The sequence below is a fragment of the Aphelocoma coerulescens genome, chromosome 2 (assembly GCF_041296385.1).
Source record: "Aphelocoma coerulescens isolate FSJ_1873_10779 chromosome 2, UR_Acoe_1.0, whole genome shotgun sequence".
In the NCBI taxonomy this organism is placed as follows: domain Eukaryota; kingdom Metazoa; phylum Chordata; class Aves; order Passeriformes; family Corvidae; genus Aphelocoma; species Aphelocoma coerulescens.
The window spans coordinates 81,312,458-81,326,060 of NC_091015.1; the positions used below are offsets into that span (position 1 = coordinate 81,312,458).

At 41.6% G+C, this 13,603-nt stretch overlaps 2 protein-coding genes across 5 annotated transcripts in view; both read right to left on the reverse strand.

The window, feature by feature from the left end:
- Positions 1 to 13,603, reverse strand: part of LOC138106898 (serpin B6-like) — a 43,164-nt gene that overhangs the window by 24,705 nt on the left and 4,856 nt on the right. For all 3 annotated transcript variants that reach the window (XM_069008248.1, XM_069008249.1, XM_069008252.1), the window contains 3 exons: positions 13,311 to 13,453; positions 12,573 to 12,728; positions 10,832 to 11,749 (listed from right to left, as the gene is read on the reverse strand). In XM_069008248.1, coding sequence (XP_068864349.1) covers positions 11,345 to 11,749; positions 12,573 to 12,728; positions 13,311 to 13,453 — 704 coding nt within the window. In that variant the 3' untranslated portion in view covers positions 10,832 to 11,344. Of the gene's footprint in view, positions 11,750 to 12,572; positions 12,729 to 13,310; positions 13,454 to 13,603 lie in introns of those variants that run through there.
- Positions 741 to 10,067, reverse strand: LOC138106899 (heterochromatin-associated protein MENT-like). 2 transcript variants are annotated; one of them, XM_069008255.1, is made up of 8 exons: positions 9,955 to 10,067; positions 6,975 to 7,151; positions 6,546 to 6,632; positions 5,994 to 6,131; positions 5,367 to 5,484; positions 4,518 to 4,660; positions 3,253 to 3,420; positions 741 to 2,213 (listed from the first exon to the last, which is right to left on the reverse strand). In XM_069008255.1, exons 2-8 carry the CDS (start codon positions 7,140 to 7,142, stop codon positions 1,803 to 1,805), a joined length of 1,233 nt encoding a protein of 410 aa, XP_068864356.1. In that variant the 5' UTR covers positions 7,143 to 7,151; positions 9,955 to 10,067; the 3' UTR covers positions 741 to 1,802. The 2 variants fall into 2 exon arrangements, with proteins under 2 accessions (XP_068864356.1, XP_068864355.1); XM_069008254.1 differs by lacking the exon at positions 9,955 to 10,067 and adding an exon at positions 8,430 to 8,610.

Here is a 13,603-nt window from a genome sequence, read left to right on the forward strand (position 1 = left end):
CACTGATTTTAGAAGCAGTACTTTGTACAGGGAGGAAGATGTGGATATACTTTGTTGAAGGGAGCTGTATTTCCAAACAGAATGCCTTTTGGGGAGATGGAGTGAGTTGCAATTACAGGTGGAATTTTGTTGAGAGTAAATGCTTTTAAAGTACCTCCCTCCAGCATTCAAATCCTGTTGTCTTATGTTATGTTCTCTGACATGTAGTTGGACTACCACAATGGCTGCAAAACTTTATGCTGTTCCTTATGGCCACATGGATAACACAACTGGATAACATAACTCCCAAGCCATCAGGGGGAACTGATGCTGCCAGTACAGCATGGCTTGTTCATTATTGTACATGGGCAAGAGGGATGTGTGGAAGGTTCACTTTTTTCACATTGCTTGTTCACTGTTGAACATGGGCAAAAGGGGTATTTAGAAGGTGCTGGTTTGGGCCATAGCCTCTAGTCAGACTGCTTATTTCTAGTGACAGGTATGTTTAGTAAATGCCTAGGATGGCATGGAGAATAACAGTGTTTGGAGGCCTATTTGAAACCTAGTGAAAATAAGACACCAGTGTATTAAAGTTTCTCTGCTTTGTCAGCTGGGAGACTGTGGTGGTTGATTTGGAATGACAAGAATGGACACTTGCTCCAGCGGTGCAGATTGCAGGATGTTCTAAGAGAACCAAGTAATTTAATGTCTTGAATAACACAAACACAACTTCAAGTTAATTTATTTTATTAAATGCAGCTCATGGTAAAATAATAAGGATAGCGTTAATCAAAATCAAAATTTCCCTGGTGTTTCTGTCAACACCATGAATATTTTTGCTGAGATGCACTCATAAGGTACCAATCAAACATTGGTCAATATTACAGGTGGCAAGGAAGCTTTGCAGATATTAACCAGGAAACAGGTATAATTAAGTAAAATTAAAAAGAGGAAGCAGATTTAAATTCTAACAGGTTTAGATTACATATCAGTAAAAGGTGGTGAGAAGCCATGTTGCTCATCGTTTTCTTAGCATTTTTGATGGTTGGAAATCTCAGGAACCTTAAACTACAGAGTTTAGAAAAATGAGGGAAAAATGCAACATGATTAGAGGTCAGCAATTTAGTATTAAGGGTTGGACAATTTTCCCATACAGCCTTACTTTTTCTGGAAGCTGAAAGAGCAGGAGAAAATGAATGTGATGTGTCTATATACATGTGGTGAGGCAAGGGATGGTAAGGGGCATTCTGAGATTATTCTGGAGTTGTATTAAATTTTGTTAATTTCCAACAGTCACAAATTTGAAATTAAGGTTATGGAATAGCATTGTAGTACAAATGCAGGTTTCCCAGTGGGGAAAAGAGAGCAAAAAGAACATACAGATCTCTAGAAGTTTTTTTCTTTTGGAGGCTCATTTTCCTCTCTGGGAGAGTCAAGAAAATGAACTGTATGTCCCTTGAAGTCAGCATTTGACGTAGAGCTAGATGATGGCCTGTGTGCAGAGAGCTTTATGACTCCACCTTGCTTTTAAACAACAAAGCCAGAAGAGCAGATTTGATAAAAGGGAGCAAAATTCTGCACTTTCCTCTCTGTTTAGGACTGTCTCATTAGGACAATGGAAAAGAGCAGTAGAGGGGTGTTCTTACAATGGCTCAGGATGGTTTCTAGATGCTGCCTTCTTTGAGGAGGTTGGGGCAGAAGGAAAAGAACAATCACTTTCAATAAAAGTGGCTACATGGCTTAAGATTGCGATTTTAACACTGCAGTTCACATTTTTCCATTGAACAGTGAACCTTGGTGGCTGTCTGAGAGAAGGTAATAATTCATTCTAGAGGAGAGCAGACTCTACCAAAAAACAGGATGCTCTTGGACTTGTTGTGTCTGATGAAGAAGTAGAAAGGGTGGTCAACCTTAAATTTCAGAACATGGCTAACAGGTGAACTTGTTAGCTCTATAATGACAGCAGTAGCAGCAGCTGCCTCGGTGCCCTTCTCATCAACTGCAACAAAAGACTTGTGAAGAATTTTGGAGATCATCACTTTATCCTCAACCATTCCACTGAAATTAGCATTGATGCTGAAGGCATTGCGCATTCCCATCCCGATCAGATTACTGCTGAGGTCATATTTCTCTTCCATTTTGAATTTAGGTAGGTACAGATCCACAAGAGTCTCGGTCATCTTCTTGGAATCAGTCCATTCGGACAGCTTCTCATACGTCAGTTCTCTTTCCAGCTATCGTTTAAGAAAGAAAAGGAACTTGGTGTTTGCAGGGGAAAAACAATTAATTAACTATGAATTAATCAATTTTATGGCAATGTAATGAATTAAACATTTTAAATAGCAAATTTTACATTTAGGTGAAAGCATGAAATAGAAACTGGTTTTACTGATGATCAGAGACAGGATGTGCAACAAATATTTGAGTCTTAATGCTGCAAAGTTTTGAACAGCACCCTTTCCAAATTCATTGCAAAAGAGAGATGGGAAGGGCAATCAACAGCTGCCATCCCCCGTGCTAGTTCTTTCCTCTCTTTTACTTCAGTCCTGATGTGAATAAAATTGCTGTGTGGCACATGGTTTGGTCCAGCTCTATAAAAACAGGTGTTAATATTATTGCACATATTTCCTTGACAGCTTTGAAACAAAGTGCTTTCACTGCCACTCTGTGTCCTCGGCGCTACACCACCAGATTTCAGCTCAGATCAAATGGAGGAAAGCATGAATGGTATAGACTCCAAGAATTTAACAGTCTTGGAATTGTAGTAACTACAGTAGCAGATCTCATTATTGTAGCAAATGCAGTCTCACCAAAATCTTAGTTTTTCATAGAGCAGACAAATGGTGGGAGGGAGAGGGGGAAAAAGAGTGGGAACAATATGGAAATAACCTTCCAGGCCATGGAAAAAAGGTGTCATCCCAGGAAGAACCTGTGTCTTCTTGTGGGATGGTGTCTCTCCTAAATGTGCAAGGAAGGGAGATTTAACCCTTACAGATCATGTAAGATTGGGTGTCAGTCAAGGGGCTACTGAAGAGCTGACCATCTGATGATGCACGGTGTTGACTCTCTTCAGTTCCTACCAAACTAAGGGTGCTGAGCATGGAAGGACTTTCTTGGGATTAGATAAGTATTAAAGAAAATTAATTCAGCTAGTGGAGGAGGCCAAACAGCATGACAGCATGTCCTCAGAAAGGGAGATATGATTGTCAGCCTACCCTTTTTTTTTTTAATGACTGAGCAGTAATACAAAATGGTTGTAGCATGCTTTCTTACCTGTTCGAGACCCGTAGTGTTGTCTTTGATGTCATCAGGAAGGAGGATGAACATACTGAGTTCACGTTTCACATATGGCAATTCAATCATTTTGAAATTCATTGTTTCCATGATGAGAACTGGAAATGTTTCTCTCATGTACATCATCTTTACAGGCTTGGTCTTGTTCTGGAAATTATTTATTTATAAGTAAGAAATCATTCCTTGAGTGGAAGGATGATGATGTCTCAGTGCAGTGCAGAGAGAGGACACCTTTATAAGCAGCTTTTAAAACAGTGATTTATCATCCATTTCCCAAAGCTTTTCTTGACTGGACAATATTGCTTATCTTGGTATCTGTCCCAAAGCTTTTGGTGGGGGCTGAACTGAGAGATTTTTCTCTTCTCCCCAAAATATGCCCAAGGAGGAAGGAGAAAGAGCTAGAAATGTCTGCAGGGCTTAGGGCTATGGAGCAGGCATGGGGTACAGCCTTACAACACTGGTAGAAAAAAGGCTGTGGTTTAAGAGGATGCGTGTTGTGCAGTTTATCAGTTGTCTTCTCTGTCTGGTGACAAAAGGTGACCAGCTGATTGCTTGACAAAAGGTAACACTAATGTCAGAGCAAAAGGGCTTCTGATGAGAGGAGTTCCTGGCAAGCAGTCACCTTTGTCAAGAGTATGTAACCTCCCTTAACATTTACATCCCTCCATTCAAGGAAGCAGACCATGTGTGCGTAATAATCAGGAGGCAGAAGGTACACTTTGTGAAAGTTGCACAGAGTTCTTGTCTGTAACTGTGAATTCATTAACATCTCTTCTGCATACGTGCCTTAATACTGCTTGTAGTGTCATGCAGCCATGCACCAGTTCAGGGCACCCTGTTGCAGCTGTATCTGAGCAGGAATGCTGGTGCCCAGCCTGGCTGCACGGTGCAGAGGCCTGGTACCGTACTCACCCGTGACACGCCACGTAGTTCCTGTCCATGAAGCCTGGACTCTCAAAATCATGTTTTTACAATTTAGTCATTTTTAGCACTGTTTTATGAAAAGGTCTTAAAAGACTGTAGTGCTTTTGGAAACAATAGCTGTTATCTGGAGCTCACTAACATTTACCTGAGTACATCCTAATGCTTCAGTGATCTGACTACTGACAGATTTTGCTGTAACCAGCTTTTCACAGAGTCTAGTTACCACAGGGATACCTAAAAGACTTATGAAATGGAAAGGTTTCAGCAATAGCTGTTGTGATCTGGTTGTTTACAGTAAGACCAATACAGGAGGAACTTACCTTACTCAGTCGGAAGGGTTGCAGCTCTGTAGCTTCTGCCTTAAATTCCACTTCCCATTCTGCCTTGAAGTAAATGGCATTTATCAGGATCAGCTTGGTGGAGTTTGTCACATCTCGTGGACCCAGCAAATTCTTGATTTTGCCTTTTGAAACCAGAAGAGTCAGGTTTCATTCCAGCATAGCACAGTGAGGACATTTTGATCAGTTTTTCTCTCAGTTCAGCTTCTTAGTAAAAAGTCCACACCTCAGTGCCTTACTCCCTAAAATGATCCCCTGACATAAATCAGTGCATTTCTTTACAGTCTCCAAAGCTGTTTGCTGACCTGTCCTCCTGGCTAACTGACAGGCATTTGCTCCTTCCTCCAAAAATGCCTCAGCTTCATGGCAAGCAGCTAGAAGCAGAAAGCCTCACTGGCTGGTTACACCAGGTAGAAGGAGGAACATCTCTGCCCAGTGCAGGGTGGTACAACAAGGCAGGCATCCCCACCTGTCCTGGAGCGTGCTGGTGGGCAGAGGTGTCTCTGCCCTCTGTCTGCTCTGCCAGTGCTGCATGGACACAGCACCAGGGCACAGTTGTGCCTGAGGAGCAGCTGCTGCAGAGCACAGCAGAGTCCATGGGAATCTCCCCAGGGAGCTCACTGAGGTCCGGATCAGGTATTTGAAGCTGCTTAAACGTGCGGCTCTTTCTCTGTCCTCCCACCACATCTCTGCTCACTGCCCACATCCACATCAGAAGGCATGACCTGGCTGCTGCGGTAGCACCTGGGGAAGCAAGGGCACCTGCCCAAAGGAAATGGCAGACTGCCTGACTGACTGAGAGCAAAGATGTTGGAACTAAGCCCAGCTTACCCTCAGTTTGTTTTTCAACCCAAGCATTGATTTCCTTTCCGGACTGTTCTGGTGCTGTCTTAAAGTTAACCTTGTGTGGCTCTGCTTTGTAGTAGTTCTTACTGAGCTGTATGTATGTCTGAAAAATAACAAAAAAGTGAACAAAAAAAGTTCTGTCCTAGAGAAATATACTATTTTTCTGTTCCAAAGAGAAGTTGTTCACTCTTATTCTTGGGCCTAGAGGACTGCAGGATTCTGATTGTTACTCTCTGCTGGGCTGTGGGTTAACAATTAAGAAATAACCAAAGAACAGAATTTGCCCATCTTTTGTTCCAAATTTTATCTGGAAAAGCAAGGAAGGCTCTGCACCTGCTATGGATGTCTATTTACAATTTTATGTATTGGGCGTTCCAATACTATAAGTACACTGCATAAAAAGGAATCCCTACAATACAGTCAATGGACAACGTATCCTTAAATTCTGTAAGCATACCAGCTGGTATTTTCCAGTTAAGCTTATCACTGGAGTCCAGAGCTCTGATTTGCAATATTCAAGGTCAGCTTCAGACCTGTTCTATTGATGGCAAGTAATTAAAAAGCTAAGTATTTTTTGCACTTTGTTGTACTCCTCTCTGACATTTGACTTACAGGCACTAATAGGAAGGTTTTTTCCACATAAATGCGGTTGGCACTTCTCAGTGAGTAGGTGCTTCTGGGTTTGTTGATGGCAGAGAGGAGCTTCTTGAAGCCAGAATGGATATCTGCAGCTTGCTTGTTCACAGGATCCTTGGAAAAAGAAACCAAACATTCAGCAATTTCATTTTCGCATGGAACTTTCAAAACGTGCTAAGCAATGTATGTGAGAGAGGGATTTGGGTTTGTCTTTCTTAATTTTTATTTTTCCAAGTTCAGCATCACTGAAATTTGCAGGGCTCTGTTCATGACTGGTTTAACTGACTTGACATATAACAAACCTTCCAGACTATCCCAGTGACTTGTCCTGTCACGCTTCTGAATCTGAGTGAAAGGAACTGGACTTCAACCTGTTCTGAAGTATGGTCGGGGTTTGTACTTTAAAGTAGGTACTTTAAAGGTACTTTAAAGAGGGGTGCAGACAATAAATATTGGACTCCTAAAGTCCTATCTGGACATTTTGATTCTGGAGGTTCTTTATCATGAAGTTTCAGTACTAATGGATACCAATTTTCTTCTCTTTGGTCTCCCCCGAGAAGGCCTGGCCACAGAAGAAGAGGCTTCAGCTCCTGCTCCCTGGGTGAAATGAAGAACCTGCAAGCAGAGTTTCCAAAGGTAAGAAATAGGCATGAAGGACCTTGTGAGACTTAAAGCTGAATGGGGATCAAATGGTTGTCATGTTTCAGTCCTTTTGATAACTCACTATGCTCCCTTCTGCTTAGGTGACTAATAAAAGAGGTGCTGAAGGTGTAGTGATGATAAATCCCATGGAATAACAATGAGTAGCACCATCCCCTCCCAGACCACCAACACAGTGCTCCTGTCTGCATGCTGCAAGGTAGAACTCCCTTCCACAGCTGTTTCTCCCAACAATAGGAAAGTGTTTGTGCAAATCCAAATCATTCTCCCCACGATAATAGTACAAAAACAACCTACCTCTGCCATCTCAGTTGCTGTAGTCCCTTTTGCTCCCAGGTATGTCAGAGCCAGAGCAGCTGATATGCTCCAAGGGGAAAAGAAAATGTTTTTTCCCTTGTTGGTCTCATTCAGCTTGTTGAAAAGATCAACTGTAAACTTGCCAACTGATGTTGAGACCACTTCCATTTTTACAACCTGGAAGGAGGTAAAAGGCAGAATTGTACTATTTGAATATTTAAAATTTTGTACACAGTGCACATTAGTGAGAAATGTTCCATATGCAACACAATCCATTTACAAACACTAAAACTAATAGCATAGTTTTATGTTTATCTTCCACACAGATACTGTTTGCCACCTGTTAGAAATAGCAATGTCTTCTAGGTTTTTTGTCCTCTTTTATACAGCTGCAGTTTTCTTTGTATTTCTTTCTGCCTTTGATTTTCAAAGATGTGCAGACTTGTAACCTCTGTATTTCTTTTTTTTTTTTTGTCCTTAACCAATGATTTCTCAAAGCTATGTTCCCGGGGGAATTCATAGGCATTTTTAGTACATTGGTTCACAACATGCTCGAGTTTCCCACTACTACATTTTGGATCTGTATAGAATTGACAGCTGATACTGTGAAAGGATTTAGGCATAATTTTTAGGCTCATTTGCTTTTTCTGGCCAGCCACCTATTCTGAGTAGTTTCATGATCAGCAAATCTGTTGTTTCCATTTAGACTGATGAAGTTTTATTCAGTGTGTACACCTACCACCTCTTCTGTATGTTCCAGGAATTTTATTTTCCCCAGAAATTGCCAGATGCCTTGGGGTTATGAGTACTCCAGACTTTAAGATGACCAGTAATACCTGTCTCATGTAATTTACCACTAAAGAGACCAGAAATGCTTATATTATTGTTGCTGTTGTTGTTGTTAATTTTTGTATCTGTGGAACGGAGCAACAGAAATTGTGGGGCAATCTCTGTAGTCTGCAGGTATTTATCAAGTGTTTGGTTTTCAAACAACTACATTCTTTCTGGCAGTCACTGCACCCTCAGGACCAAATCTGTACCACTGTACCACAGAGTGATTTTCTTTCCTTGGAGAGCACAACCAAGAGACCAACAGGATGGGAATTTCTGTTTTCAGCTAGTGAATACTCCTCTGAGTCTCTTGCCTGATGATGAGCAGTGCTGTGCCTTCACCTCAAGTACAGAATTCCTTTATCAAAATGAAGATTTTAATTGTAATGCAGTCACTGCCCTAAGAAAACTTTCCTGCCTGTGAATAATTCTGTCCCAAATTAGCAGTTTTCCTTAGGCTCACAGATTTATATTCTCTAATGGTTGACATTTAGAAAAACACAAGGCAAGATTACAGCATTATAACGTTGATATGGTAAAGTAATTTTACCATGCAGTCATTCATGGCACAGATTGCTTTCTAAAAACATCACAAATTTTACTTAAATTAATTTAAATATTTACCTTTAATCCCGTGAGAGAGAAGACTTAGGTCTTGTCCTCAGTCAGGTTCTGTGTTTGTGCATTAAGCAATTTTTAAATTAAGAAACACAGTACTGCTTGCCCCTCCCTTTCCTTTTCATCCACGTGCAGGTTGCTTCCACCTACCCAAAGTTCCTTTCTACAACATCCCCAAAAGGTCTTTCGTAATTTTGGCCTCTGTGTTATCCTGGTCACTTTTCCTGTTTAGACATTCCAAGAGGACAATGGAATTAAAATCAGGTCTGGTTTTGCACCACAATAGCCTACTGACAGGATAGCAAAGCAAGTTGCCCATTCCAAAGATTTTCTGGTGTTGTGGAGATAACTTCTCTGTTGTTTAAAATAAGTGACTACTAAAAGTTATACAATACTTGGTTTTGGCTTCTGGATTTAAGCAGATATTGAGGGTCTGATTCTCGTCTCTTTGACTCCTGGGTTTCAAATGCAGTTACCTCAGCATAAAACACAAAACCTAGTGATTGAATTGGACAGGGGAGTCCAGCTTCAGATTGAAGATCATTAGGAGCACAGACCGAGGCAAAATGATGAAGGAGGGTAAAGGATGGACACCCCACTGGTTGTGTTGGTGAAGAAATCTCATTGCAGCCATGCCTGGGAATCATTTGAGACAAATACTGCAAAACCCTGAGTTACTGCACAGTAAGGAGGAGGGCAAGAACTGAAACAACCTTATTCGAAGGGCCCAAACAAGGACAGAGAGAAAAAGTACAGTGGAGGCAAACATGGCGCTGGAGTTGTCACTCTACAATCCCAGAAGAGAGGCAGTGATGGAAGAAGAAAGTGGTGGCAACAACTGTAAGACCCTGGAGGGCAGGGAAAGGTGAAGGAAGGGAAGGAAACTCTACTGTGTGCTAAACATTTTGCTGCAAGCCTGATTACAGGAACAGAGTGGGTTAAGAATTCTAAAAAATGGCAGAAATCAATGTTGTGCAAGGCAGTGAAGAAATTACAGAAATTAAACAAGTGCTAGTTTCAGTATGGTGAATAAGTCCTCAAGAAATCTGGATAGGAGATAAGTCAACTGAATGGTTAGGTGGTGGGAAAGCCCAAGCCAGGAGACTCCCAAGTCCCAAAGATATATGCTGTGAGCAAGCTAGCTGCCTTTGCTAGTTAAGATGCAAGTATGCCATGCAGGATTAGAATGGGAGATGGCAAGGCAGAGTGGCTTTTGACAAGAGAGAAAAAAATCACACTTATTAGTTGAAAGGGGCATCCAGAAATCAACCTTGTGCTTGGAGCAGGGCCATGAGTAGATGAGGTTAGCCATAGCCCTTCCAGTGATGCAGATTCCACAATCTCTCTGAGCAACCTTCTGCAGTGTACTGCTGCTCAACATGGGAAGGAGTTGTCCTCTAATGTACCACTCACCTTTCACTGTTGTGGCCATTGCCACTCAGTAATGATCTGGCACTGCCAAAAGGACTTCAAGTGGGTCGTCTTTGCAATCATGCTTAAAATAGTGAAGGAGAGAGAAAAGGTGACTCACATTTCCATGGACTTTAAAGGCCTGAGTGAGTTTGTGTGCTTGTTGTCATGGTTTTGTGCCTCCTTGGCCTTTCAGGTGTGGCCTTTCTTTCTTTATTCCCAAGGCATATCAGGAAGTGCTTAAGAGGCTTGTCCATGGGACCATGCAGCTCTTCCATGAGGGGAAGGAGAGCATGGAACTGGACATGAATGCACAGGGATCCAGTGTTATGTTTCAAGACTGAGACAGGCAGAAGGCAATCCTCTTGGGACTCTATAGGGATAGCACTTGCTTCGTGATACTTTTCCTATGTTCCTTCCTGTTTGGAAAGGCAGAGCCAGAAGGGACCCTGGAAGCAGCTGACCACTTGAAAGAAAAGAGAAAGGACTCAGTGACAATCAGCAGTCTCTTCTCTGCCAGGAAAAGGGAGTCCTGCCTTTTCAAGAAGATGTTTTTCTAGTAAGATGCTGTTGTTGTGTGCAAGTCCATTAAGAAACTTGGTCCTTTGCTCTCTGTTGTGAATTCAGTCAGGATCATTCCCTGCAAACATGCATGAGTGATCAGGACACTCTCTTAGGAGAAAGAGCTCTGGCAGGAGTAAGTATGACCTGGGACATTCACATTCGTCTTCCAGAAAGCACTTAGGGCTTTAGTATTACTTATATTAGTATTAGACTTGATTCTCCCATTTGATCTTGCCTCAAACCAGTAAAGTAAGTGGCAAAGTAAAATGAGGGCAAAGCAGTGCAGTGCTAGGCTGGAAACAGTGTAGTATGGGTGAAAGGTTACAAAGGAGAAAGTTCCCTCCAGTTCTATAGTGTTGTTAAATATTTTTCAATTTCTGTGGGACAGAGATTAGAAAGTACTTAGAGAGAAAAAGAAGCACCAATATCAGGAACACAGCGGATTTTGCAGGTTTATTTCATTACCAGCTCTGCCAGGCTGCAAAGTTGGTAAAAAGCTGACAAGAATGTGGGTGAGGTAGCCTTCCTGAGGGGCATCAGCATGAGCTGAAACAATCGAGAGGCAGCAACAAGAGCAAGGAGATTTTCCTGTTTCTTTGCTTCTTAGGTACCAAAACAAGTATATTTAAAGTTACTTGTTTAGATCAGTGCAGTCTGTTCTGAATTGTGGATGATCTGGTTCAGAAAGTGCTGAAAAGACACAGTAATGTTGTTCTTTACCCAGTTGGGTACTTCAGTGTAGTGCTAGCATTTTTGGGTTCTTTGGCTAGGAAAATGAGCCAGAGGCATGAATTTGAGGTTATTTTTAATAAATACTCTCTTCTGACATTGAGAGATTTGGCAACAGTACAGGAAAATTAAGAAGTGCACAGACTATTGAGATGCTCCTTGTGGTGTGTATTTAGTTCATTGTTGTTGTTGCAATAACCTGTTTAGTAATCGAGTTTCTACGGGGAAGAAAACCTTCCCAAGAAGAGGATAGTCTTGGTCTTGTTGTGCCTGATAAAGAAGAGGAAAGGGTGATCTGCCACAAAGATAACAGTAGCACCAAGACTTCGTGATGCCAGTGCTGCTGAACTGGCAGCTGCTGCCTCTGTGCCTTCTTCATTGACTTCCAGGTAACACTTGTGAAAAACTTGTGACAAAACCAGATCACCAGTCTTGGACATTGCTGTGAAATCAGCTTGACCTTCTGTGAAGGCATCTTGTATCCCCATCCTGCTCAAAGTAGATTTGAGGTCATATGTCTCTTCTAACGTGAACCTGGGCAGATAAACTTCCATGTTCATTTTCTCCATTAGTTCTGGATTGGTCCATGCAGACAAGTTTTCAAAGGTCAATTCTCTTTCTAGCTGCAGTTAGTAAAAAGAAAATTAGAAAATTAAAAAATGTTCAAAAACCTGTGCCCCAAGGGCTATTTCTTCTCTTTTCTTAAATACAGAACTTTTCAAGAGCTTGTAAGAGTACAAGAAAAACAGTAATGAAACAGTTTGGAGATCTTTTTGACTAAAGGAGAATGTTTTTCTATTGTATATCAATGCAGTGTTTGAACTGTTCTCAGTAACTGTCAGGGAATATAGCAGAGCTACAATAGTCTGGTTGGTTCTCTGGTCCCAGGGCTGTTTTCCCCACATTTTAGAATTTACTGAAAGGAGCTTTCCCCCCAAACACACACACCTTATAAATGACAATTTCTTAAGAGTTTGTTGTCCAAAGGCAGGATCAGGCGCTTTTTACAGAAGGTGGCAGTGTCCACCTAGGTCTGGACATAACAGAGGCTGCCCAATTTTTGGTGGGGTTTTTTTGGAATGAAATCACATCTGTCCAAATTGGTGCAGACAGTGGATCTCAGCAGTGCTGGTTTTCTGTCCTCATTTTTGTTTGGCTGGAAAAGGAGCAATCTTATGGGGTTTGGGTTACCTGTTTCTGGAACTGATCAACATTAGAAACCACAGACATGCTAGCTTCCAAGACTAAGAAATATATTCTGAGCTCCAAGAGCTTCAAGCTCACAGTAGTAAACCAGATTTGGGATTTGTGTTACCTTGAGCCTGATCATTACCCTCCTTCCTGGACACATGACTGCAGCTTGGTATTTTACCTCACACATGCATAAAGTAAGTAAATAATTACACTCTTACTTTTTCGCATGATCTATGTTCTCGGGTTTTTTACCTTTTGTAAGCCAGCGATGTCACTCGGTAGCAGGATAAACATGCTGAGGTCATTGTTGATGTATGGAAGCTCAAGAACATCAGCCTGAACTGATTCTATGTAGTTTAAGTTAAACTTATCTCTCAGGTACATCATGGGCACTGGTTTAGTTGTATGCTGCAACAAATCAAATCGAATGTTTTACATTTGTACTCTGAACAGTAAAAGGACTGAGTTAAAGTAGCACAGTGCATGTTTATTGTAAATACAGTAAGTCCTCTACAAACTGCCCAATGTGTCTGAGACATCCTTATGGGTAGGACACAGAACACAGGATCTTCAGAGGACCCCTGGTCTTCTGGAAAGGAACTGGGAGCATGGCATGCTGTCTGAGCTGTCTCAGATGACACCAATTATAGGAAACTCTATGCCACTCTGATTTGTTGAATGGTTAAAAGTGAAAATGTAAAAAACTAACCCGTTCAGTTTTGTTCACCTCTTTGTTTTTCCTGCCTTCAGAGAATGGAAGCTTGTTTGAAGTCAGCTTCTGACAACTTACTTGTTGCTCAGGGCCAGGTATGTGTGTGCAGTCTTAGTGCTGAAGGTGTGGTGAAGAAAATACACTGTATGCTTTAAATGAAATAATTGTCATGCCACATGGATTTAAAGGGTGACAGGATTTCTACCACCTGACTCCCCCCCCATCTTTTTCAGGTTTTCCACCTGCAGTGTAGGAAATAGGGCAGTATATTGCCATACCATGTTTATTCTGAAAGGCCTTTGCCTGGTAGCTTCAGCTTCAAACTTTGTTGCCCAGTTTCCTTTGAAGTAGAGTGCATTTATCAAGACTAGCCTCATGAGTGAATCTACAGATCCAGGAGGCAGCAGATTTTGGATTTTACCTAGAGAAAACAGAGAGACATTCACACATCTGTGCAGTTTCACTGTTTCAGTCTAAGTGCTGGCACAGTTTTTGGGGATATAAACCAGGAAAATTTTAAGTGCTGCCACAGCACCCATCTGTCTTGAGATTCCTTGCAAATATGTAGTTA